Source organism: Mytilus galloprovincialis, chromosome 3 (genome assembly GCF_965363235.1).
Source record: "Mytilus galloprovincialis chromosome 3, xbMytGall1.hap1.1, whole genome shotgun sequence".
Lineage (NCBI taxonomy): Eukaryota > Metazoa > Mollusca > Bivalvia > Mytilida > Mytilidae > Mytilus > Mytilus galloprovincialis.
The window spans coordinates 26488993-26516513 of NC_134840.1; the positions used below are offsets into that span (position 1 = coordinate 26488993).

General features: G+C 34.2%; 1 protein-coding gene across 2 annotated transcripts; it reads right to left on the bottom strand.

The window, feature by feature from the left end:
- LOC143067559 (NFX1-type zinc finger-containing protein 1-like) lies at positions 1-26849 on the bottom strand. Of its 2 annotated transcripts, XM_076240901.1 has the most exons (5): positions 26759-26849; positions 24032-24067; positions 16877-22203; positions 7113-7244; positions 1-896 (listed from the first exon to the last, which is right to left on the bottom strand). In XM_076240901.1, the coding sequence occupies exons 2-4, from the start codon at positions 24046-24048 to the stop codon at positions 7114-7116; spliced, it is 5475 nt and encodes a 1824-aa protein (XP_076097016.1). In that variant the 5' UTR covers positions 24049-24067; positions 26759-26849; the 3' UTR covers positions 1-896; position 7113. The 2 variants fall into 2 exon arrangements, with proteins under 2 accessions (XP_076097016.1, XP_076097015.1); XM_076240900.1 differs by lacking the exon at positions 7113-7244.
- Between the last annotated feature and the right edge of the window lie 672 nt (positions 26850-27521).

The window sequence follows — 27521 nt, forward strand, 5'->3', positions numbered from 1 at the left end:
TTCATGTTCTAAACATTTCTTTTTATTCAAATAGTCATGAATCATCATTTTCGTATTTCATACTAGTTCGAAATTAAGTGTCTTTTAAATTAATTTATAGTAATAAACATGCATGTTCTTGCTGTAAAATATAGGAAATTGAAGAAAAAAAAATCAAGAGAATTCTGAATCATTAATCAAAATTGAAATAACATACCAGTAAAAAATGTTTCACGAGAAGTCGCTTTTAAATATATTTAAAAACTTGTGTCAATCTTTTATCTTGCTGATTCAACTATTTGATAGATTATTATTACGACTTACACATAATATACTGTTATATTTGCTTATATTGATGGAAAGTTCTTATACAATTAAATATGAGACAATCTTAAAAAAAAAACACTATTTGAACAATACAAAAGTACGTGTATAATTCTTAAACAAAGCAAATTTCGAATATAAATTAAAAAAAAACCATTTATGAGTTATAGATTACTGATACATGTACATTAATCCTGTTGCATTTTTTATAAAGATCTTTTATAAAATCCTTGTATTGACTTCTAAATCTAAAGCAATTATAATTTCGTACATGATTAAAATATTATATTCATTGAAAATCTTGATAAATAAGATGAGAAAATCACTCAAAATAACTTAATATAGCATTAAATACAAACAAAAAACCATGACATGGCATGTCATTCAAATAAATTAAAATCTGATCTGAAATGGGTCGTAATTGCCCATGTTGGCTTGTTCTGACCAAGCAGGATTACTAGCCCCGTCCATTTCTGGTGCAAATCTATTATCTTGTCTCAGCGTATGTCCAGAACCTCCAACTGCGGACCCACAATCTGGACATTTACTTTCCACAGTAGCACCTCCACAATCAGCAATACAATATACGTGTCCTGCATAAAGAAAATGTCAGTATAATACTAAGTTATCTTTCTACGGTAAATACGAATACAATAAATCTGCCTTTTTCTTTATTGGTTGCTGTATACAGTTATATTTCATTTTGTTGTAAATATATTCATAAAAACTTTTATCAACATTCTAGTATTCTCTTTTCTTATGACTGAATCTATATGCTATCCCTTTATTAAAAAAGGTGTATAGACGAAAGTATACAAGCAAACAATTAATTATAAATCTAGCCGTTTTATTATGTGATTCCAATACATTCAGCCTTTGGGGGATATGACAAAGCCAATGCGTGTTGTGAACATCCCATGAAAAACTAAATTGATAAGTAGAAACGGTCTTGTATGACACGCTTAAAAACTTTTTAAAGATACACGATTTATAATTTTGTTCGCCAGAAGCATGTTTCGTCTACAAAAGACTCATCAAATAGTCTCGAATTAATGCAAATTAATGGCAAAAACTCCGAGAAGGTTTTGCCAAATACAGCTACAGTAATATATTCCTGGAATATCATAATAAATTTTTCGAACTATTCAGTTTTATAAACAGTAGATTTACTGTCAATTATATTATAGAACAACACAAAAGTGATGACTTCTAGACTAGTGTTACTAGTACCCTTGGAAAGTAAATATCAATCAGAAGTATCAGCACTATGGTTGGAAATTAACTCTCTAGAGATACTTAAGCAAGGGCCTACTTCGATTCGTCCAACTCGGGTTAGTAGAGTCTATCGAGTTTACTCGACTGACAACCGAACCCCCCGAGTTTGACCTTTTGAACCTACCCGAGTTAACTCGACATCAACCCTGGGTCGGGGCAGGTTTAGTCGAGTTTCAAGATGGCGTCAAGTAGTTGCAACAAATAAAAGTGATACAAATAAACTTGTATTTGACAAAATACAGCCGAAGAATAAAGCTGACAAGGGGAATTTATTATTGCCCGAATTTCAGGATCAGCCAATATTGTTCATGTGTATATTTGGTCCTCAAATCTTTTCAACTTCGTACTTTATTTGACCTTTTATAACATTTTTTATACTAGTCCGAGATTACTCTGACGTCCAACGGCTGTTTTGCCAGACAAGCTGGGGCCGTGGGACGTCAGAGCTCGTCCCATATCAAAAAGTGATATTTGCCCACCCAAAATAGATGCGCTGCTTCGTCGCTTCTGGTGCCGACTGACGGCCTTGGAATTATATAAATCGGGCATCAATCTGTTCATTTTTCATTTATCTTTTCATTTATGTAAGTTTCACCTACCTGCCAACTTTTATTTTTCCATATTTTAACAGTTTTCACAGAGACCCAACGATTTCTGCATTTTGCCTTTCATTTTCAAAGATTATCACGTGACCACGAGAAAACAGTGATGATTTATGCAAATGATCATAATGTAACACCTCGTTCATTTACGATGCAAGTTATCTAAATGTCCGAGAGCTTCCGATTGTTCTCGTGGTCGGAACTAAATGCTTAATACCGATCTCCTGTAAAGTGGTGAAAAATCGTAGTTGGCTACTAAATGTTAACTTCGATCTCCTACAAAATTTGCATATTTGAGTCTCGAGGCCACGAACTCTCTCGTAACTTGACGTCCATTTGAAAGTGAAAGTCAAAATGCAGAAATCGATGGGTCTCTGTGAAAACTGTTAAAATATGGAAAAATAAAAGTTGGCAGGTAGGTCACCTTACATAAATGAAAAGATAAATGAAAAATGAACAGATTGATGCCCGATTTATATAATTCCAAGGCCGTCAGTCGGCACCAGAAGCGACGAAGCAGCGCATCTATTTTGGGTGGGCAAATATCTACTTTTTGATATGGGACGAGCTCTGACGTCCCACGGCCCAAGCTTGTCTGACAAAACAGCCGTTGGACGTCAGAGTAATCTCGGACTATTTTTATACGAGCGTCACTGATGAGTCTTTTGTAGACGATACGCGCGTCTGGTGTAAATGTTAAATTTTATTCCTGGTATCTATGATGAGTTTATTATCAGCTGTCGGTGGTGGTTGGACATAAAATAGAAATTAATTGTTTTCTTTGAACGATTTTTCAAAGTTTCAATTTTTTTTAACTCACTAACAAACTATTTTTCAAAAGCAAACAGGATCAGGACTTTTCTTTGTGAAACACTATGTAATATTTTTTTTTATTTTAATGCTCAGCAAAAAACATTTTTTTTCACCTCCATTATAATAGTCAACTCGATGTAAGAGTTTTTACTTCTATTCGGAACGGTTGCGCACATGCGCATTAGCACTGACCTTTCAACTAGAGTTAACCCGAGTTGGACGAATCGAAGTAGGCCCTTATGATTTTGTACGCTAGTCGTCGTGCGTAAACAATTGAACTTCGATTGTAAAGAAATGGAGAATGAATAAATGGTACATAGATGTTGCCCTCACTTGCATATAACGTTATAAAGGAACACAATTCAAGAACGGTAAAAGTAACGCCACCCCTATTCGAACTAAATAAAATTTTTCATATAAAACATTGTATACACATCAGTTTCATAATTTTTTGTTGACGCAAACTCAAGTTAGAGATAAGCAACTGATTTTGGACAGACTTCAAGTTGAACAAGGGGATATATATCATCCCATTTAACAAAAACGTGATGTAGTTACTTCTGATTTAATATTTTACGCCGAACCTAATAGAACAGAATATTTATGATTTTCTGAATGAATTTATTATTTAAAAAAAATAAGAAAATACTAACTTTAAAACTTATTGTTCAATTATAAATAACAATTAAGTCTAAATATACATTCAGAAGTTAGTTAGAAGCTAAAGTTTATGTCCGTGTAAAATGTGAAGTGCTGTGTTTTTCTTAAATACATAAATAAACAATGCGATACTTTTAAAATATCATAGCGGTGTTTTTGTTATATCAATATTTATTTAGTACCGATTAGTATTAATATTAGACTGCTGTACCCATATTTTTACAATTTTACCTATTATGTCTGTTTTTTTTTCACGCATTGTTGTAAATATGACAGAATTTGATGAGACTGTCATACACGTGAGAGGTTAAGCGCTATAAAACCAGGTTCAATCCACCATTTTCAAAACTGTTGTAAATATGACAGAATTTGATGAGACTGTCATACACGTGAGAGGTTAAGCGCTATAAAACCAGGTTCAATCAACCATTTTCAAAACTTGAAAATGCCAGTACTGAGTCAGAAATATGACAGTTCTTATTTATTCGTTTTGTGTGTTTTATCATTTGATTTTACCATTTAATAAGAGACTTTCTGTTTTGAACTGGCCTCGGAGATCAGTACTTTTGTGATTTTACTTCTTAGTAGTATTGTATGTAAATAAGCAGTTTTAAGACCTTTGCTTAAATTCAAGTTGTTTTTGGTAACATCTTACAAATTTCTCAATTAGTTTTGGAAGCAAAACTAATCAAATAAGGGTTTAATAAACAATGCCGTAATCAAATAGCTAAGTATCACAATGATTGTTCACATATAACTTTTAGCAAATTTCATAATGAACGCACTGAAATAATATTTATCATATACTTAGACTAAATAACATGATTTTTACCGTTTGATAATAGCATTAAATTAAAAGTATTTTCCATTTATTTTTCGAATTGGTGCTTAGCGGGCTGATATGAAAAGTTTATCACATGCTTCGATTGTTATCACATGCCTTTCCGTAACGTTATCTCATGGCATTCCGGTGATACTCGGCAAATTCCGGAAAATACACCTCAATGCTACGTTTCAGTGAAAACATAACAAAGTAGTGTACAAAACAGTTATTTGAATACTGGAAAGTATAATGTGTGTAATAAATAAATTAAATTAAAAAAAATTAAAAAATTAGAAATTAAAATTACCAATTCAGGGGCAGCAACCTAACAACCGATTATCCGATTCATCTGAAAATTCCAGGGCCGATAGATCGTGACCTGATCAACAATTTTACTTCCTGTCAGATTTGCGCTTAATGCTTTGGTTTTTGAGTTATAAGCCAAAAACTGCATTTTACCCCCCATGTTCTATTTTTAGCTATGGGGCCATCTTGGTTTGTTAGCCGAGTTACCGGACACATTTTTTCAACTAGATACCCCAATGATGATTATGGCCAAGTTTGGTTAAATTTGGCCAAGTAGTTTCAGAGGAGAAGATTTTTCTAAAAGATTACTAAGATTTACGAAAAATGGTTAAAAATTGACTATAAAGGGCAATAACTCCTAAAGTGTTCAACTGACCATTTTGGTCATGTTGACTTATTTGTAGATCTTACTTTGCTGAACATTATTGCTGTTCACAGTTTATCTCTATCTATAATAATATTCAAGATAATAACCAAAAACAGCAAAATTTCCTTAAAATTACCATTTCAGGGGCAGCAACCAAACAACGAAATGTCCGATTCATTTGAAAATTTCAGGGCAGATAGATCTTGACCTGGTGAACAATATTATCCACGTCAGATTTGCTCTAAATGCTTTGGTTTTTGAGTTATAAGCCAAAAACTGCATTTTACCCCATTGTTCTATTTTTAGCCATGGCGGCCATCTTGGTTGGTTGGCCGGGTCATCGGACACACTTTTTAAACTAGATACCCCAATGATGATTGTGGCCAAGTTTGGTTAAATTTGGCCCAGTAGTTTCAGAGGAGAAGATTATTGTAAAAGTTAATGCAGGACGACGACGGACGACGACGACGACGGACGCCGGACGTCAAGTGATGAGAAAAGCTCACTGGGCCAGGTGAGCTAAAAAGCAGAAAAAGTGGAGGCTCCGTGTGCTTGTTTTCGAGATATAAGCCATTGAAAATTATAGAATCATATTTTTAACATTAACACTTTTTTGTTTCAAAAACTATGAAAAAATAACAAGGATTTTATAAGACTTAGAAAAAATTCTTTTTACATTTTATGTAATAAAATTATAAAAAGAAAAGTAGGGGTTAGCGAGCAAAACTTGTTAATGGCAATACATGGATAAACCCAGAAGATTCCAAAAATCTGGCAAAAATTCAAAAAATAGAGGCGCAAACATCCTTAAGTCATCGTCTGCCTTTTACAATAAGTAAATCCCAAACAATTTAGTCAACTTTACAAGACTCTAAGATGATGAATGTGAGAAAAATTGAAAATGAAACACAACACATGATACAAAACAATATCGATAACTGCTCGATTACAGGTTCCAGGTTTGAAGCAGGCACATGTAAATATGACAGTGTCAAAAGCACGTGCTGTAAAATGTAAATCAAAATGTTTCTGAGCGCCCCCCCCCTTTTTAAGCCTAATACCGTGCTGGTGTAAAAAAATGTCTTTCACTGACTTTGTTGATCTTATAAAATCAAGAATTGAGATAAAAACATTTCAATATAAGTCTTTTGATTGATTAATTGTTGTTTTCTGAATGCCCTTGATATAAGGTAAGTTGTCATTGAAAAAGGTCACAAATTTAGAGTACAACTGGGAAAATACTGTAGCCTTAGAATTATTGGCCTGTGACGTTTCCAACGCAACCATCAACAAGCTAGTGACACTCCATGTTTAGTTAGCAAAGGATTCAGCGTTCGAATTCCTACCAAACTTGGCTGCATATCTATAAATCACACACGAGTGAGAGAGAGATGTTCCCCTTTTGTATTTATGTTTGTGACGTCATCTTTGTCTGATTAAAATGTAGAAATGGAAGCTGACGTGTTTTTATGTGTCCGTATGTAATCGCCTCCATCCATGCTACCAGAGCTATTCCCCTAGTCTGTAATACGAGTAAAAGGGCAATCTTAGCATGGGCATAATAACGGGAAATGTTTAATAAGTTATTTCTATATCAAAATCAACTCATGGGATGTAGAAGTATATATAATAAATCACAACTTCTATAAGTTATGGCAATTGTATTTTATGATATTTTAAAATCATTTGGCTTAACCTAACTTATAATTGTCCGTTTATAAATTTATGAATTTTCAGAATTATGGGTTGAACTTCCTCAGGCAAAGCTGACGGGTGTCCTTATATGGATTTGGCTAGTTTATTTAAGTCCTCTCTTGTGTATAGCTCTTCAACGTTTCCCTTCTTTATAACGAAAGACTGATTATAAATTGCATTTACTTAATATTAAGAAAGAAGCTATTTTAACGATTGTCAAACAAATGTATCATGCCTTCACAAACAACATTCAAATACTGTTTAATACCTTAACTGGTCATTTCAAGGGCAGTGGTATTTCCAGTCACTAAATGACCCATCCCCCCGATTTGAGACTTGCATTCAGGACAAATTCCATGTTGATTTGCTCCCCCACAATCACCAATGGCATAAACATGACCTAAAATATAATCTTTTCTTATAAAAAAAATGTTTATATATCTAAAGTGTGTGCGCATACATAGAAACATTTAGATTAAGAAATAGCCACTGTAAAGATTGTTGCCAATCTTTAATTTAAAAAACAATATCTTTGGTTTCTGGATATTAAATAATGACTAAACAACTTTTAAAAGTATCAGAGATTATTATTGTCAATAATAATAAATACAAGTAAATGAAATACAATATGTTAAAACGTTTGAATGTGTTTTTCGTGAATGCGTTATTACCTCTTGTATCCTTTCAAGCTTGGTTCAAATTCGTTTCGTTATCAGAAAAATCCGGTTTTTATAAGACTTAGCACGCCTTATCCTTGCGTGTAAGAATATAGTCCGTTGCCGGTCAAGGTTAAATCATGTAAATAACTGTCAGTACGTACATACATATGAATTATAAAGAAAGCAAGCATGATTTCGTACGTCTCGACACCGATTCAACGATATAAAGCATGTAAATACAAGTAACTAAAGAAATGTAGGATTCATAACAAGCTAGAAAACAAAGATGTTATTCGAACGCCACATGTTGGCGGAATTTCGTAACGTTAAATCGGCAACTGTCAAATTTGCCGGGAACGACGTTACGTTTACAAAAAGGTACTGCCGCGATATTTAACGTTCACAACACTGCCCTCCGTCAAAAATAGAATTTCGTCTCGAAATTTAAATAACTACGAAAGATTAAATCATTATATACAATCGAACAAAATTAAAACAAGCACCTGCTGTCTCAATAGAATATTAAAATTAAGAAAATTTGTTTTTGTCTAAATCACGAATAACCTACCACGATCTATGACACGTATACATAATGATAAAATTGTACAAACGGCATACAAAACAATATGCATATAAATAATATCAACAAATGTCTAGTTTTGTGTCTTTTCAATATAAATAAATGTTGTTTTTTTTTAATTTTCAACGTCTTCTTTTCCAACAACTTCACTGTATTATTGGTTCGTCTTTTTTTTCCTCTTCTGTTCTTTGCTCCTTCTGTGTTCGCTTCTGTGTCAACTTTTTCTCTTTTCTTCCGTTTCCTCCAATCTTTTTGTGTATCTCGAGTTACATGTTTCTCATTCTCAAATTCATTCGTAGTTTGGTCTAAATCTGTTTTATGTAAAGCTTCTTTCAGTTGACTTATCTTTTCCTCCTGACAGAACATGTTTCCATCGTCTTCTGTAACTATAACATTTACAATTTCTTCAGTATCTGGAACATTTTCATCTGTAACACTTAAATTATCTTCTGTAACATGTTGCAAAAGTTCAGGCAACATTTGGACATCGACCTTGTCCGTCTGATTACCCTTATAACTTTCACTTGTAATATTTCCTATATATTCACACATGTCTGCATGCGTACTTGCTACCATAATTTTTCTACTATCTTCAACAACTGGTTCAAGTATAGAATACCGGCTGGACAATCCTTCTGTGTCATAACCCTCTCCAGCAATAATTATCTCAGAATTGGCTGGTATGGTAATTGCTTCTTTTATCCTAACTCTAGCTATACCATCTATTTGTCTTGTGGTTTGGCATTCTATCCACTCACCATTTAATTGGAGTCCCCTCTTGCAGTTGATAGTTATGTCCTTTTCATCAATCGGGTCACATCCTAACAATACGCTGTCTCCAATGGGGGCTACATACATGGGCCATGTGAAAATCTCATTTCCTAGTTTCATCTCTATCTGTGCTATTCCCCTTGTTGTCATATGCTTCCCAGCCTCTGCAACCACTAAATTCCTTGTTGCCTTCTTCAGTTCTGGTCGCATGTCTTTTGGAATTTTAGAATACAGTTCCTCACTCAAAACTGTCACCTCCGCTCCAGTGTCAATAACTGCCTTGGTTTCAACCTTGTTAATGACCAAAGGAACAGTAATGGTAGCTGCCCTCACCCGATCAATGACGATATTTTTCTCTATTGCCTGACTCGGTTCAGCACTGCCAATTACATCACTAGGTGTACTCTTCTGTAATTCATCAAATCCCTCAAACAACAAATTCAAGCTCAGATCATGAGTCAATGCATCAAATTCATCTCCACATGGTCCATTCCTGGTAGTTATATCCTTAACTTCAATAATTTTATCAATGGCTGATACTTGGTCGACAGTCTCAGCCCTTATTAGTTTAAAGAATCATCTTGTGTCTCATTGCTGTTGGAAAAATCTCTGTTTTCTGTACTGCTTTTATTTTTCTTTGGTTTTTTACAGTCTTTGATGTAATGCCCTTCTTCGTTGCAATTAAAACATCTTGTGGTTCTTGTTTTTGTTCTATTGTCTTTGTTATACGGCTGGTTTTGCCTATAACCTTGGTTAACATTTGGTTTGTTAAATTTTGTCATTTCCTTCTGAATTATCTCCCCTAATGACTGAGTGATCCCTCTTTCAAATTGTGTAAGCCTCTCCTCAGTTACATATCTTTTCCCGCCAACTTTCCTTATTTCGATATCATCTTCACCTTCATCAAAATCAACAGTTTCCTGCATACTCAGCTGACGGATGTTTCTATCTTTATTTCCTCTTTTATATGTTTCATACAGAGTCACCTGGTGGATAGCTTCAGTCATACTGGTAATTCTCTTTGTCAGTAATTCTATAGCAATGCTCTGGTCGGGTAATCCCCTTAGCATGTACTCTACACTCAATGTACTGTGAGTGGCTACGTCAATAGTTGGAAATGACCGTCTGACTAGCATTTCTACTCTGGAAGCATATTCATGGATGTTTTCTTTGCCCTGTTTCCTTAATGTATGCAATTCTTGTCTATACGTCTCTGGATAACCATGGTCACCAAATCTATTAGACATAGCTGCACATAGCCCAAAGAAAGATCTTTTAGTCTCTGGTGAGAGGTAGGAAGCATAAACCATTGCCTCATCTTTAAGTGCTGTTACTAATTCGATGGCTTTAGTATCAGTATCCCATCTGTTTATCTCTGCAATGAGCTCGAATTGCATAAAGTAGGCACTCCATGGATCTCTGCCGTTGTAAAATGGCACTCTGTTTCTTCTCCCATTGTCTATCTTGGAGTTTTCAATATTATGGTACTGTTGCTGTGGTCTGCCATATTGTTGCTGTGGTCTGCCATACTGTTGCCTAGGTAACCAGTTTGATACTGAGGAATTGTTTGGATACTGCTGGTAGTCTGGATGTTGCTGGATTTCAGGCATGATTGTACTCGTACAAGAATAGTTTGGACGATGCTGGATCTCAGGTATTGTCGTATTTGCATAGGCATATGGTGGTTGTGGCTGGGTTTCTGACAATGCTGTATCCATGTATGTATGTGTAGAACGTTGCTGGGTGTCTGGCAATGTTGTGTTATTATAGGAGTAGGTTGGACGTTGCTGGGTCTCTGGCAATGTTATACTATTGCAGCAGTTTGTGGAACGTTGCTGGGTCTCTGGCAATCTTATATTATTACAGGAGTTTGTTGAACGTTGCTGGGTTTCATAACTATTTTGACTGCTGATAACAGGGTCAGATTTACTCTCAGTGAAATGTTGAGCATTATTCTTCATCTGAAGGTTCTTAAAATTTCTTAATGCCTCTAACTCTTGTCTCATCTTTACCATTTCTTCACTCTCATATGATTTCTGAAGGTTTTCATTTCTTAATACCTCTAATTCTTGTCTCATCTTTATTATTTCATCACTCTCACATGATTTTTCTCTTGTTATAGTCGCTATAGCACTATCACTCTTACTTTGAGTTGGGAAAAGAAATGGGTTTGTGCTTACTTCCCTTTGAATATTACTCGCAGTACTACTAAATGGCCTGGTGCTTGTATTTATTTCCCCCTGGTTTAAACTAATAGCCTGGTTTGAGGCTAAATAATTATGAGACGTGACATCCCCAAATGAGCAGGTATCAATATTTGTAGATGCAACAGACCAAGTGGGAATAATTGGACTAGCTAATGTGGTAATTCCCCTACTAAGTGAATTGGACCCCTGTGGTATTCGAGATCTGTCTCTTAAATTATACATTTTACTTTAATTGCTAAATGAAATCAAGAGTTTCAATTTACTAATCAACTTGGATTAAACTTTATCCTTGTTAATCTTGTAGTTTTTCAGAATTATTCAACTTAGATTACTTTTTATCCTTGTTGAAATAGAAAAACAATTTCCTATGTCTTACTTTATAAACACCTTTTAAATTATGAATATATCCTTATTTTGTGAAATAGACTATATAAATAACAAATTTGAAATAGACTATAAATTTTTCAACTTTGACCTTTTCCAAATATTATTATATTTACAACTTAGATTTATATTTATCCTTGTTGTAAAAGAAAACTTTTGAAATAGACTATTAAATATTAACTTTGAAATAGACTATAAATATAATTACTGGACGGTCTGGACCTATTTGAATTATTATGGTCTTAATATTTAACTTGGATTCAGATTTATCCTTGTTAAAATAGACTTCTAAATTTAAACTCAACTTGGATTAGAATTTATCCTGGTTGAATATGGTATTTACTTTTACTATATTTAAACTTTCAACTTAGATTAAAATTTATCTTTGTTGAATTGTACCCCTGAACTATTTAATTTCAACTTGGATTTATATTTATCCTTGTTGATATATATTAAATTTTAAATTATGACCTTTTCAACTTGGATTAGAATTTATCCTTGTTGATATAGATTCTGACTATCTATTATATTATATCCTTTTCAACTTGGATTAGTATTTATCCTTGTTGATATAGATTCTGAGAACTATTATATTTTATCTTTTTCAACTTGGATTAGAATTTATCCTTGTTGATATAGATTCCAAGAACTATTATATTTTATCTTTTTCAACTTGGATTAGAATTTATCCTTGTTGATATAGATTTTAACTAACTATATTATTTTATTTCAACTTGGATTAGAATTTATCCTTGTTGAATTTAAAATTACTTAAATATATACTATAATTTAATTATATTCACCAACTGTACTATCTATTTCTCAGCCTTCGTTGAAGTGTCTTTTTTTATGCTTAGGTTTTTTTTATGTGTAACCAAATATCATAAAATATAGACAAAAACAATGTATGTACTTAACAAATGCGTGCCTAATAAAATATTCACGTAGATTCTTAAAATTTTCTTAAGAAAGAAAACTAAATTCGCTGCCACCAGTGTAAAGATTGTTGCCAATCTTTAATTTAAAAAACAATATCTTTGGTTTCTGGATATTAAATAATGACTAAACAACTTTTAAAAGTATCAGAGATTATTATTGTCAATAATAATAAATACAAGTAAATGAAATACAATATGTTAAAACGTTTGAATGTGTTTTTCGTGAATGCGTTATTACCTCTTGTATCCTTTCAAGCTTGGTTCAAATTCGTTTCGTTATCAGAAAAATCCGGTTTTTATAAGACTTAGCACGCCTTATCCTTGCGTGTAAGAATATAGTCCGTTGCCGGTCAAGGTTAAATCATGTAAATAACTGTCAGTACGTACATACATATGAATTATAAAGAAAGCAAGCATGATTTCGTACGTCTCGACACCGATTCAACGATATAAAGCATGTAAATACAAGTAACTAAAGAAATGTAGGATTCATAACAAGCTAGAAAACAAAGATGTTATTTGAACGCCACATGTTGGCGGAATTTCGTAACGTTAAATCGGCAACTGTCAAATTTGCCGGGAACGACGTTACGTTTACAAAAAGGTACTGCCGCGATATTTAACGTTCACAACAGCCACCTTCATAAGAGCCAAAAAGTAACGTCCAGATAATAGATTAAAACAGACGTTCCGAATGAAAGACGGCTATTTTTACGCATCCCAAGAAAAATTAACTAATGAAATATGTGGTAGATTAAGCATATCCTATACAAAAATCGATTAGAGGAGTAACAAAAATTGCAATTTGAAATTTCAGTTACTAACCAGATGATTCGCAGGGCGCAGCTTTATACGATCGAGGAGGTCGAACCCTGAACGGTTGGGGCTAGTATGGACACAACATTCAAACTGGATACAGCTCTGAATTTGGATTGTGATTAAATAGTTGACACAGCATAGGTTTCTGACACAGAATGAATGTGGTCTAATTCAACTTAAAATGTTTTTTTTTGCTTTTGAGCAATTCACTATGCTGTTGATAATATTAATGCTTAGATATTTGAAGAAATTTTCTTTTTCATTTCTGAAATCTGAAATAGAAAAAATTGAACCCCACCAATTTTTGTTCACCTCCCCTTTCCCTCATTCCAAAAATGATCTCAATTCAAATTTCTAATGGAGTTTTCAACAATAACTACTCATTTAAATACATCATAAAATATAAAATGTCATACAGTCATGATTTAAGTTGATTTGACTACTATTCTGGACAAAGAAAGATAACTCCAATGCATCATTTTATATTGGCAAATTTCCAATGAAGTTCATTAAACTAAAGTTTTTGGCAAATTTCCAATGGAATTATTAATAACAAAGTTTTTGGCAAATTTCCAATATACATAATTTAAGAGCAGTTTAGGTGAGCTATTAAAATGAGTTTCAATTACCAACCTTATACCGCTTTTAAATTATGTTTTGTACTTAAGTAATTGTCCATTAACCTGGAAACACTTTCTCCCCTTTTTTGCACCTTATTCCTTAACGGTTTGAGCAATAACTCCCAAAGACAATTCTTACCATTCCTTTGTGGTATTCCAATATCCAAAATCTAAATACATGGTTAGATTCATCATATCAAAGAACCCCAAGAATTCAATTTTTGATGAAATCAAATAAAGTTCAATTTTGGACCCTTTAGACCTCAATGTGGACCAATTTGATAACCGGTCCTAAACATTAACTAGAGGTTCTAATGAGCCTGTGTCGCTCACCTTGGTCTATGTGAATATTAAACAAAGGAAGCAGATGGATTCATGACAAAATTGTGTTTTGGTGATGGTGATGTGTTTGTACGTCTTACTTTACTGAACATTCTTGCTGCTTACAGTTATCTCTATCTATTATGAACTTGGCCCAGTAGTTTCAGTGGAAAATGTTAGTAAAAATTAACAAATTTTTCAAAAATTGTTAAAAATTGACCATAAAGGACAATAACTACTTAGGGGTCAATTGACCATTTCAGTCATGTTGACTTATTTGTAAATCTTACTTTGCTGTACATTATTGCTGTTTAAAGTTTATCTCTATCTATAATAATATTCAAGATAATAACCAAAAACAGTAAAATTTCCTTAAAATAATCAATTTAGGGGCAGCAACCCAACAACGGGTTGTCCGATTCATCTGAAAATTTCAGGGCAGATAGATTTTGACCTGATAAACAATTTTACCCCCATGTCAGATTTGCTCTAAATGCTTTGGTTTTTGAGTTATAAGCCCAAAACTGCATTTTACCCGTATGTTCTATTTTTAGCCATGGCGGCCATCTTGGTTGGATGACCGGGTCACCGGACATATTTTGTAAACTAGATACCCCAATGATGATTGTTGCGAAGTTTGGATTAATTTGGCCAAGTAGTTTCAGAGGAGAAGATTTTTGTAAAAGATTACTAAGATTTACGAAAAATGGTTAAAAATTGACTATAAAGAGCAATAACTCCTACAGGCCTAGGGGTCAACTGACCATTTTGGTCATGCTAACTTATTTGTAAATCTTACTTTGCTGAACATTATTGCTGTTTACAGTTTATCTCTATCTATAATAATATTCAAGATAATAACCAAAAACAGTAAAATTTCCCTAAAATTACTAATTTAGGGGCAGCAACCCAATAACGGGTTGTTTGATTCATCTGAAAATTTCAGGGCAGATAGATCTTGACATGATAAACAATTTTACCTTGTCAGATTTGGTTTTTAAGTTATAAGCCAAAAACTGCATTTTACCACTATGTTCTAATTTTAGCCATAGCGGCCATCTTGGTTGGACAGCGGGATCACCGGACACATTTTTAAAACTAGATACTCCAATGATGATTGTGGCCAAGTTTGGTTAAATTTGGCCCAGTAGTTTCAGAGAAGAAGATTATTGTAAAAGTTAACGACGGACGACGACGACGGACGACGGACGCCAAGTTATGAGAAAAACTCACTTGGCCCTTTGGGCCAGGTGAGCTAAAAACTAAGTACATGTTTAGATTCAGCATATCAAAGAACCCTAAGAATTCAATTTTTGTTAAAATCAAACTAAGTTTAACTTTGGACCCTTTTGGCACCTAATTCGTTGTGACCAAAACTCCCAAAATCAATCCAAACCTTCCGTTGTTGTCATAAACCTTGTGTTAAAATTTCATATGTTTCTATTAACTTATACTAAAGTTATTGTGCAAAAACCAAAAAAATGCTTATTTGGGACCTGTTTTTGGCCCCTAATTTCTAAACTGTTGGGACTTAAACTCCCAAAATCAATCACAACCTTCCTTTTGTGGTCATAGACCTTATGTTAAAATTTCATAGATTTATGTTAACTTATTCTAAAGTACTGTGCGAAAACCAAGAAAAATGCTTATTTGGGCCCTTTTTGGCCCCTAATTCCTAAACTGTTGGGACCAAAACACCCAAAATCTATCCCAACCTTCCTTTTATGGTCATTAACCTTGTGTTTAAATTTCATAGATTTCTATTAACTTTTACTAAAGTTAGAGTGCGAAAACCAAATGTCTTCGGACGACGACGACGACGACGACTACGGACGAGGACGACGCCAACGTGATACCAATATACGAACAAAAATTTTTCAATTTTTGCGGTCGTATAAAAAACACATCGCTTAACTTTATTTGTATATTTGAATGCTTTATTTGTATATTTGAATGACTTGAATATTTGCACTTCATCTATTTAACAACACTATATAATATTGTATACAGTACCGTATGCCGGGAATGCTCATAATTACTTGATCTTATAACGTAGCATTCAATCATTGTCAATAAATAAAAATAAGGAGATGCGGTATCCATCAGAGTCCAAGTGACGTGGATTTAATCAACTATAGGTTACGGCCTTAATAACATTACTTAAAACGATCGTACGTTTGTCGTCCATGAGATCATCATCGAATTTGATCTTGAGGATAAGCTTTTTGAATCATGTTTTCTATTTAATATCTTATGAACTGTAAGGTTTGTTTTTTTTTTTAGTTTTTGTCACACTTCACTACATTTTTTCTTGACTGAATGATAAATGTAAGTCTTTTTTCTCCATCGAACATTCACTTTAATTTACGCTTTGATATTGTCTTGTTTATTTGATGGATGTTAATGAGAATAACTTTCACGAGTTTTGATATTTTGACTGAAAATATCAATTATTTGAAATTCCAAACTTTTCGATTTGAATTCATGTGAATTTCGAGATGTTAAAAGAAAAAATGTTTATCAGTAAAAACTTCCCGTTACATTTCAATTTCGTTTGAGATTTTGTAATTTTTCTGTGCAATTTGAAGAAAGTAAATCCAGAAACCCGTTTGGATAAACAAAACTCATACAGTGTTATTTTGATCATTTAACGTCAGAATAATTATTTTAAGGCATTATAAAATTTCTTTTTGAATTTGGAAATACTAAACGTAACCTTATGGATATACATACCATTTGGACATTTGAACCAATGACCTTTTCCTAAGCCAATCGCCGATACAATATCTTTCCGTTCCTTGTCAGTAATAGCTAATCCAGACAATGGCAATGCCTTCTTTAATGCTTCGAGTGTTTTGTCAACAAGCATCTTTCTGTTATTTGTAAATGTCCCTTTAGTCAGGTACTCTTCTATTGTGATAAAATCGAGACTCAGCTCCCTTGGTAAAACAGTCTCCATTTCTCTTCTTCTTTCCTTATATTTGAGGAAAATACGGAGTCTTTGTAAACGATCTAGTTCTGCATTGAGATCATTGGTTTCTTGGACAGTAAAGTATCTTCTCTTTCTAAGAGTAAATTCATAACAATTATCCAAATGTTCAATACCTTTGTCATACATTTCTCTGTAGTACACAGAGCCTCTATCCTTTTCAAACTTTGCTTTCAAACCATTCACATCGCTAACAATGTTAATTTGATTTTCAATTGCTGAAAGTGTGTTTTCGTCAAAAGGACCTTTAGTTAAATCTGAATGATATTCCCGGATTTTTCGCTGTTCTTGCAAAGGTAAAGTAATAACTCCTCTAGATATGGATTTTTCCATTTGAGACTTTCTTACATCGTCACCCAACATTCTTCTCTTTACAGATTCAATATCCCGAAGTGCTTGTTTAATTATGTTACCATATCGCAAATTACGACGGATAGCTGTTTTGCATCTTGGGCATTCTTTTAATTTTATGGCTGTGTCGTTGTTTCCTTCATCAATCATGTCCATCCATCGATCTAAGTCAGAAGATTCAAAAAGGTGTTCACAATCCTCCAATTGGACATATCGTGCATCTGGTTCGTCCTCGCTTCCAAGGAAGACTTCTGTCACAATGTCAGCATGACATATCTTACAAAAATTAGGACACGGTTCCCCACATAGTCCAATACACTGGTGTTTACATTCTAACAATTTCTTGCATGGTTTATTACAGCGAGGTCTTTCGCATGGTTCACTGCATATTTTCTCGCATCTATGGTGTCTACATTGCCATTCACAAAGTTCTGCACATGGCACGCAAAGTTGTCCACATTTTTTGCCACAATAGCTGTGTTTGCAACGATTCTCACACTGACGAATACATGGTGGACAGTTAGAACAGCGATCCTGGCAAGGATGTTCACATACCAAAGGTCGATTACATTCTTCTCTACAAGACAAATGAAGCCTTCCTTGGAAACAATCCCCACATGTACCCTTACAGATATGACCACACTCAAGTTCCTGTCCGCACTTCTTAGTGCAGATTGCTGCACTTTTCTTGTAACAACTGATTTTTTCCGAATGCCCACAGCTCCATGTTTTTACCACTTTCATCGTACAATACTCTGTATGTGCTTCTCCACAAAGATTGCGACATGGATGACCACAAGGCAGGCTGGCAAAACATTTTGATGTACATTTCCATTTTACTGGATCTATATAACACATCACTGCTTCTGTGTGTCCGCATTTTGGAAGCACCTTATCAACCCATTCATGACATTTTCCGCATTCTTGATTGCATCTCCGAGAGCATCTGTGATTTCTTTCACAGAGTATTTTAGTGCATGGTTTATTGCATTCATATTCCTCGTGATCACGATCGTATGTATGACAAGCTCTAGCACAGGTATGACCACATGGAAGACGATATTCGCATGGTTTCATACATCCACCTTCAGGTGCCTTCTTGAAATCTGATGGTTCTGTAGCAAGAAGTCCGTTTTCATTTTGATGGTTTTGACAATAAAGCGGCAAGGCTTCTCCAAGAAACATGTTTCTTCTGGCATGATCAGCGATAGAACACCATAATTTACTTTTATTTGCCATCAATGTAAAATTCCCAATGACGTAGAGTCCTATTTTTGCTCTAGAAAGTGCAACGCAAACTCTATTTTCTATGCTTAAAAATCCAATTTTCCCATCTTCATTACTGCGAACTAAAGACAACAAAATAATGTCATTTTCTTCTCCTTGAAAATTGTCAACAACAGTTACTCTTACGCCTTCATATAAGGATTTTGGCATTCTCTTCCTAAGAGCAAATAACTGACCAGAATAAAGAGTCAAGACGGTTATCTGTTCTCGCTCGTATCCTTGCAACAAAAGGTATCTACACAGAGCGACAATATAATCTGCTTCATGGTCGTTTGAGTGACTCTTTAAATCATCTTCAGAAGTTTCTTCATTTGTGTGATCGATGAAAAATACATTGCTTGATATACCTTTGACATCTTGATATCCTTTAACCGCATCATCATCTTTCAGTTCTGGGTATATTTTACGCAACATTTTTGATATATCTGGTCTCATTCGATGCTGAAATTGGAGACAGTCATATGCCATGTTGTTGCATATCATGCGCTCAAACAAAGAAAGCTCTAAGTTGTATTTGGTTGCTAGTTTATAAACAGTAGGACTCGGTTTTAATTGTTTGTGATCTCCTATCAATACTACATGTTCGCATCCTCTACTAAGTGTACTAACAATATGCGCCTCAAGTACCTCTGCTGCCTCCTCGACTACAACAATTCGGGGTCTGATTTGCTGAAGCACGGACTGATACCTTGCTGCACACGTAGTTGTCATTCCAATTACGGTTGACTGTCGCATGATTTCCCTATCCTCTTGCATTAAAACCTCATTATATTTTGCACATGCTAACTGAAACTCGTCCTCTTTTCCACGTATCTTCTCTTTGAGACTATCGCAATATGCGTTAACCCAAAATCGATATAAGCGCCATCTGTCTTGTTTTCGTAGTTCCCACATATCAAAATTGCGAGAAACTTCTTCACGAGTCATACGATCATTTGATGATAGTTCTTTTCTGAGCGTTTTTTTCATTTGTTTCTTTTGTTTTTTTGTCATTTGCCATTGCTCAAATACATTCGATTTTTTATCATCTGCATCTAACTGAGAAACATTTAATGCTATCACTGGCTTTCGTACATCCAAATCGTGTAGTGCTTGTTGCATTTCTGTAACGAGTGCATCGTTTTCTTCTTCATTTTCCAAATCTTCAATGTCAAGCTGTCTCATGTTCATTTCTGCATCTAACTCATCGATGACATTTATGAACTCGTCCATCAAATCATCTTGGTTCTCTTCGTTGTTTATGTGATTACCGTCATTAACCTGATTATTCTCAATATTGTTTTCGTTTTGAACTTCCTGTTCCTCTTCTACTGCAGGATCGTCGGTTAAAATGTTGCCATAGCCAAGCCATTCCAACATTGCTGACTGCTTCTTCGATTTGTGCATTTCATATCCATACTGGTACATTCTGAACTCGAAGCCAGAAACGAGACGTGTAAAAGATTTGCCCATAGCTGCTTCTAAAGTATCTTCGTGTAGTAATTCCCGTCTTGCCATTTCAATTCTTTCGCATATTTTATTAATTTCTTCTTGAAGAGCTTTCATTGTATGTTTAGTTGACATTCTTTCCATATGAATAATTCGAGGTAATTCCCTCTTCTTTCTCATTGTCATCCGCATATTACTGATGTTCAGCTGCTTCATTACCTCACTAGAACTGCGACTACCAAGTCGTAGAATGTCGCCTTTGAAAAATCTTAAAATTCCTTCCAAAAACTGGTCTAGTGCGTGATTTGTATAACAGACGACAAGCAATGGTCTATTATCTTCCTGTCCAGTGTCAGGATTAGTATTCCACAAATTTCTGTTATGTAGAAGTGCTTTAACAACTTTAAGTCCAATGTAAGTTTTACCAGTTCCTGGTGGCCCTTGAATAATGGCAAATTCTCTCGAAAGGGCATTTTGAACAGCTCTAAACTGAGACATGTCCAAGTGAAATAGATCGTGGGCTGGCCACGTTTTTAAATTGTTGACCTTGACACGGTGAGCTTCCTCAGACCTAACACTGAAGTTGTATATTGGTTCTCGGGTATCTTCTCGATTTCCAGTTATGTTTCTTTTCGCACGTAAAATCATGTCTTCATCAACTAGAGGCCGTAAATCAAACGTCGCCTCAGGATTTCGCCGGAGGTAAGCAGGCAAAGCTGTCTCCGTAAAACATCTGACAATGTACTTCTCAAATGGCAAACCATCGTTTGGCACATTTTGTAATCCTAGTAGAACATGCCTATAAGCTTCGAAGTAAGCAGTTGTTTCTGCCATAACAAACACTGTGTCTTCTGGAATATTAGCAATCGTCCTGTTATCAGTCTCAAACTTGACATCAACCAACCCTTTTTGAATGTTTTTCAAATCTCTATCTGCAACGGTTGCAAAAAGTAATGTCTGAAAATTGTCAGATGATAAACATACAAGAGAACCATAAATCAGTCGTTTGCTCGATTCCCATCGTACGCGATCCATTCCTTTACAGTGAAAACTTATCCTACGACAAAGCCCACTATTGTTACAAACTGGACTTATGATCTGTACATCGGTATATATTCTTAGTTCTTGCAATCGCTTAGCTTTTCCTGTTGCATGTACAGCTTCAATATACTCTTTTATGCCATCACGTAACGGACCAATGAAGTCTTCACGTAAAAGACGGAACTGAACATCTAGATAATGGTCGGTGTTCTCATATCCTCCAGTTTTCTTATTGCGTCTAATAAAAGGTTCAGCATTAATCTCCACATCGACCTTTCCTGGAAATATGGTTAATTCACGAAAATCGTCTGGTGGGTCTTCTTCATTGTCAACCTCTTGTCGCGTTTTAGTCTTTTTCGTTGCCATTCTTTTGAGTGATTCTTCTTGTGCTTCTTTATACTCCAGATAAGATTCCCACATTTCATCATCTACGACTTCACTAGAATTATTTCGCAGTGAGTTAAATGTGGTATCAAGTATAGCATTTAACCCCATAACTGACACAATTGATTGAGGCATTTTCAGTCTGAAGTCTCTAACTATTGTTAGTATATCCCGAAAGGGTTGCTTGTAGTTCATTTGCCTGTCGTGCGAAGCTTCTGTCATGGCACTAAAGATATAAGCAGGGAGTAATGATTTAAAGAATAATGAATTTTCCAAAATAACAAATATTTCAATCATACTTTCCCTCAATGTTTCACATTCACTAGCCTTTGCTATACATCTTAGGAACAATGCTACAATGTTATTCTCATGAGTTGCTTCACTTAAAGCTTCTTTAAAAGCATGTTTACGTTTTGATAGAGTTAGAGTAACTTCGTAAGGTTCTTTATCCTTGAGTTCCTGTAGTCTTCGAAATCCTAACAAAAGTTTCCAAGGGACATCTCGATGTTCATTTTGGCGATTAGTATCTCGACTTTGTCCTCCTCGTCCACGCAAAGGACCTCGACCTCTTCCCCGGCCCCTAAATAAAATAATTAAAAATTACAAAAGGATATAAAAACACGTAGTAGTATCTTACATCTGAAAGTGCGAAGCTAAAACTAATATTTTTTTATTGGAATAAGGTCCTAGATGTAAATCTACAATCTATTTAAAATGTATTACCGTTTTGGTGTTGAAACTACGATGGACGTCCAAGTAAATGCTACGGAGACTTTATTGTGCATTGTAATTTGGGGGGGACAATGGTGATTTAATTCATATATGAACACAAATTAGACTTAAATTATTTCGGTAATTGTTTCGCTTAGTGTTTCATTGTGAAAATACAGTATGTAGTTATGTACTAGTCAACAAAAGAATCGATACAAGGCACAGTGACTGCATTTTACATATATAATAAAATTGGATACAATGTACCAAGGTAAATAATTGCACAATTGGTCTAATATTTACATAGTGTATTTTTTTTTATCAAAACCATGATTGATTTAACCAAAATACGCGAAATTTTGGGAATCGTATTTAACCCAAAAATTCAGAAATCGACACTAGAACTTAAAACTTGAACTTAGTCTGCTTAATATTTTGAATGCCTTTGCAGATATCGGAACACTTAATTCTCATCTTCGAAACAAAGAGTCGTCGTTTGTCATTATTTCCCGCAAAATAATCATGACCCCAGGGTTTAATAACTCGGTATTTTCTAACTTTCCGACTCGGTCAGATCTTTTAAACATAATATGTAATTGCTTTGCAAATTAATGTTTTTCATTGGATAATTAAACAGTTTTTCATATTTATTATATTTTATGATAAATTTCAATTCAAACGTGTGTATCGTTTCTTTAATGTTTATTGATTAGTATATTTATATCATAGTGTATTACTTGATTTATTTCACTTGACCTGGCGGGGATTAACCAGTTTGCTTGTTTTTAAGACCACATCATCTATCGGGATAAACTCATCAATGAAGTGTCCAGTTATTCGTCTATTATCATTCATACAGTCAGCTCATTTGTATATCCGTTTGGGACACTGATAGCTGATTAAACATCAATCATGATTATTAAGGCCTATATCCTTATTACACACATCTTCAAATAGATGTCCTTATGCAAATTAAAACGTAAGCTCCGCCCGATCAGTTGAATTTATTAGTAATACATTGAACACGTTATTTACTCAATACAACTAAGTTAGAGAAAGGGAACGAAAAAAATCAGCAAATTTTCCATTTGTAAAGGGGCATAACTGTAGAATGGTTTAAGTGACACCCCAAACTTGATCTGTATTTTGTTTTAATAAGCCTTGTTTATATATATTTCAGGTCTATATTTCATTTGGTTGAGGCAAAGTAAAATTAGAGAACGAAAAACAACTTTAGGACGTACGTATATTATACATTGAGTTTAGTACGTCTATATCATACTACGACGGGTATAACATGTGGAGCAGGATCTCCTTTTCTCCAGACCACCAGTGGCGGATGCAGGAATTTTCGAAAGGGGGGTGCTAGCCCAGGGCAAAGGGGGGGTGCAAAACATATGTCCCGATTCAAATGCATTGATCGGCCAAAATAAAGGGGGGGGTGCGCACCCCCGGAACCCCCCTCTGGATCCGCCACTGAGACCACTACCTGATATCATCCGCGATTTTGAATAGGATTCGTGTTGTTTATAGTCTTTATTGTGTTTTGTGTACTGTTGTTTGTCCTTTCGTCGTTTTTCGTTTCTTGTCATGTGATTAACAGTTTGTTTTCGACTTATGTGTTTACATATTCCTTTGATAAATTATAGCGGACTATAAATAACAATCAGACTTCACAATACATCATATAAACTTACCTTGGCCTGTCTGCCATTTTCAGAAAATATTTTTATCTGAAACAACAAACATATTTATGACAAGGATTATGTTATGTGCATGTGTGTTCATATCATTATAAAAGTGTACAACAGTTACTGAATTATTCACGAAATTTACAAAGATAACTTATCATTTTAAAAGAGAGGTAAAATCATACAAACAAGTTAAAATGTATTTACTCCTTTAAACATTAATACTGAACATGTTATTGTAAAATAATTTATCCGTATTGACTTTTTAAACCTATTATCTGTTACACTGCATATACTTGAGCACGTAGTGATAACCACTTAGTCATGTTAGTAATATGTTACTACTACAGGGAAACACGTGAAATAAAATACCAAAAAGCCTAACCATAATTAAATTTTATATTTATTTTTTCTCTATCCTTTTTATATTTTTAATACTTATCACTATGCTTCAAATTTTAGCACCTCATACCTTCTGTTCTTATTTTTTAATCCTATTTTTCTAGGTTTCGCTCGACAGTCAAATGGTTATATATATTACGATAGTTTAATGATCTTCAATAGTACGACGGTTTGATAGTCCAACAGTTTGATAGACCAGTTATCCGAAATATCAAATACAATAGAATAAGATGCTATTAGAAGGTGCCCCATTTTTTCCGCAATTCGAGTCGTTGTTATTCAGATATTGGTCCGTCAATCACATTTCATTGGCCTGAGACATTTTCATAAAAGGGGACACTGACTTTATACTTCATTGATTCCTTCTATAATCAATCAATGTTTCCAATAACAGGGGGCCGACCCTCTGATCACCCCTCTAAATCCACCTCTATGATGGTATGTATTCTGTCATTTTAATTCATTTAATTAAAAACCATTCACCGTTATTTCTCTTCTCATTTGTTAAATATACCAACAATACGCATGTTAAATGTTTGAATGGGTTTAAACCAAAATAGTTAATCTATTTAATTGAACGTATGAATTTTTTTACACAACTTTTCGAATTTACAAGAAAGGCCAACTTGTATAGCAGTGGCGGATCCAGAAATTTTCATAAGTGGGGGCCCACTGACTGACCTAAGAGGGGGCCCACTCCAGTCACACTTCAGTGATTCCCTATATAAGCAACCAATTTTTTTCCCAAAAAGGGGGGCCCGGGCCCCCTGGGCCCCCCTCTAAATCCGCCTCTGTATAGTATTTATACATACTAGTTTGATTATTGCGATTGGTAATTGAATGCACAGGGACTCGGGTAGCAGATTAAAATTTTGTAAATCAATGTTTTTAATTTATTTTTTATTATTTCCTGTCTATTTGCATTACTATAATAAGTATATTAACGTATTTAACGTTGCCATCGCTATTTCTTTGTTTTCTGGCAATGTACAGTTTACTATCCATATCCATATACTGAAACAACCTAGGTTAAATACGTTAATATAGTAATGCAAATAGACAGGAAATAATAAAAAATAAATTAAAAACATTGATTTACAAAATTTTAATCTGCTAACCGAGTCCCTGTGATTGAATGTGCTTGCATGTATACGGTTGATTTGGTCTCACCGTGACTATCGAATGAAAATAAAAATTTTAGCAACAAGTAACGTCAAGAAGTACACTTAAAGGAAAGTTTATACTCTGTTAAAAAATCTTAAGTCGATTTATTGTAGTTGATTATTTGATGTTTTATAGAGTTTTTTACCTATCTAAACTTTCTGTTTCGCCTTAAAAAAAATAAAATTGTGTTATTAATTTTATTCACAATGTTTCGTTTATTAATCAGTTTTTCGTAACTTTCATTATGAAAAAGAATCGAGACTGGGTGCCCCATTTTCCTTTTACAAAAACAGAAGATGTTTAAAGTATGACCCTTTTATATACCGTCATTTATATGTGTTATAAATATTTTCATATCGATCAAATAATGATTTTTGAATCTTACTTTACCTGTACTGCTTTTATTATCATATGTGTGTGTGTGTATTAGTAACGTATCTATCCAGATAAGTATTATAAAATAAAACCGATCTCTCGAGAAAATAAATAATGATTGAGATAGTACGATCGAATAAAATAGATTGATAGATTGCTACTCAGAAACAGATACAAACTTTGCTTTACAATATTGCACGGTCGAACTATCGAACCGTCGGGTTACCGCTACGGTCCCTCTTAATTCTTTATTTTTTGTGTTAATTTTTCTATAGATGTGGCCCATCACTCTTTCTTCTGTAAACTCCATCCAAGTGTTGGATCCAGGAGGTCCAAATCCCCTTTTTGTTGACGAACAAGGATTTTGAATGGGGACATATGAGTCACAGTACTGAATCCCCTTTTTATCGTGAGTTGAAACCCCTTTTAAAATAGCTGGATACTCCCCTTTATAGAGACCCCAGGTCCCTTGGTGAGATACATGAATGTTGAAATATACCAAACCTCTTACGTTTTGTATTTTATCATTTTTGTGACACTTGATTTGACGTACAGTTATATCTATACAGCATATATTTGATACAGGCCTTTGTATTTCTATTATAGTGTAAAGTTAGGCAAACATAACAGATCATAACAGCTACACATTATTTTCGATTTCGTTAAAATTCAACACGTCTAAGTTGAGTATCGTTTACATCGCCAAGTCGGACTCCTCTTTATTTATGTTAACGAGTTGAAAAAGTCCAACCCCTTCTCAAAATTTTAACCAAGAAGCCATCTTGTACCTACCTTTAGCCAGCTTCTCTATTTGAACAAAATGTCGTTGAGAGAAGAATTACGTCATAATATTAATTTTCAGGAAACACCTATTTTACTTTCGTTTTCACGAATCAGCTGTGTGTTTATTTGAAAATTCCCACAAGTCTATAAATACATTTACAAAAATTCCATTATTGTAATCTAAACACAAAAAAAAAAAAACTGGTAAACTAATGAAATATAGTCATCAAATTTGGCTATAATGTACCTCTGGCGATAGATCACACAATAAATATATACTATGATGAGACTCGCCTGCCGGATCGGTAACTGGCTGAGTGAAAAACAGTGAAAAAATCCTGTTAGGATATTTTTTTCTTCCATAGGATTTTTTAAAATCATAAAGGATTTTATGAAATCCTATAGGACAAAGTCATTATCCCGTAAGGTATTTTTAATATCCTATGGGATATTTAAATCCTGTCGGATATAGGAAAGAATATCTCCTGTGCACAGGCACTTGTCTCAACAACAAAAAAATCCTATATACCTTAATATAACAGGTATATAGGAATTTTTTTTGAGACAAGTGCCTGTGCTCCTGTGGGATAAAATTAATCATATCTTACGGGGTTTATTAAAATCCTGTAGGATTTTCCAAAAAGTATCAAATCCGATATACTTTTTAATTGATATAATGAACGACTTCTTTTTCTCAGAAACAAACGTTAGGATTATTTTTTGTCCTAAGAAATTTATTTTGTCCTGTAAGATGTTTTCTTTCCCATAGGAT

Coding starts and splice junctions, on each gene's coding strand:
- LOC143067559 (XM_076240900.1), bottom strand. Junction 897..16,876: donor TTGGTTCAAATGTCCAAATG/GTATGTATATCC, acceptor TTCTTTATGCAG/GACACGTATATTGTATTGCT.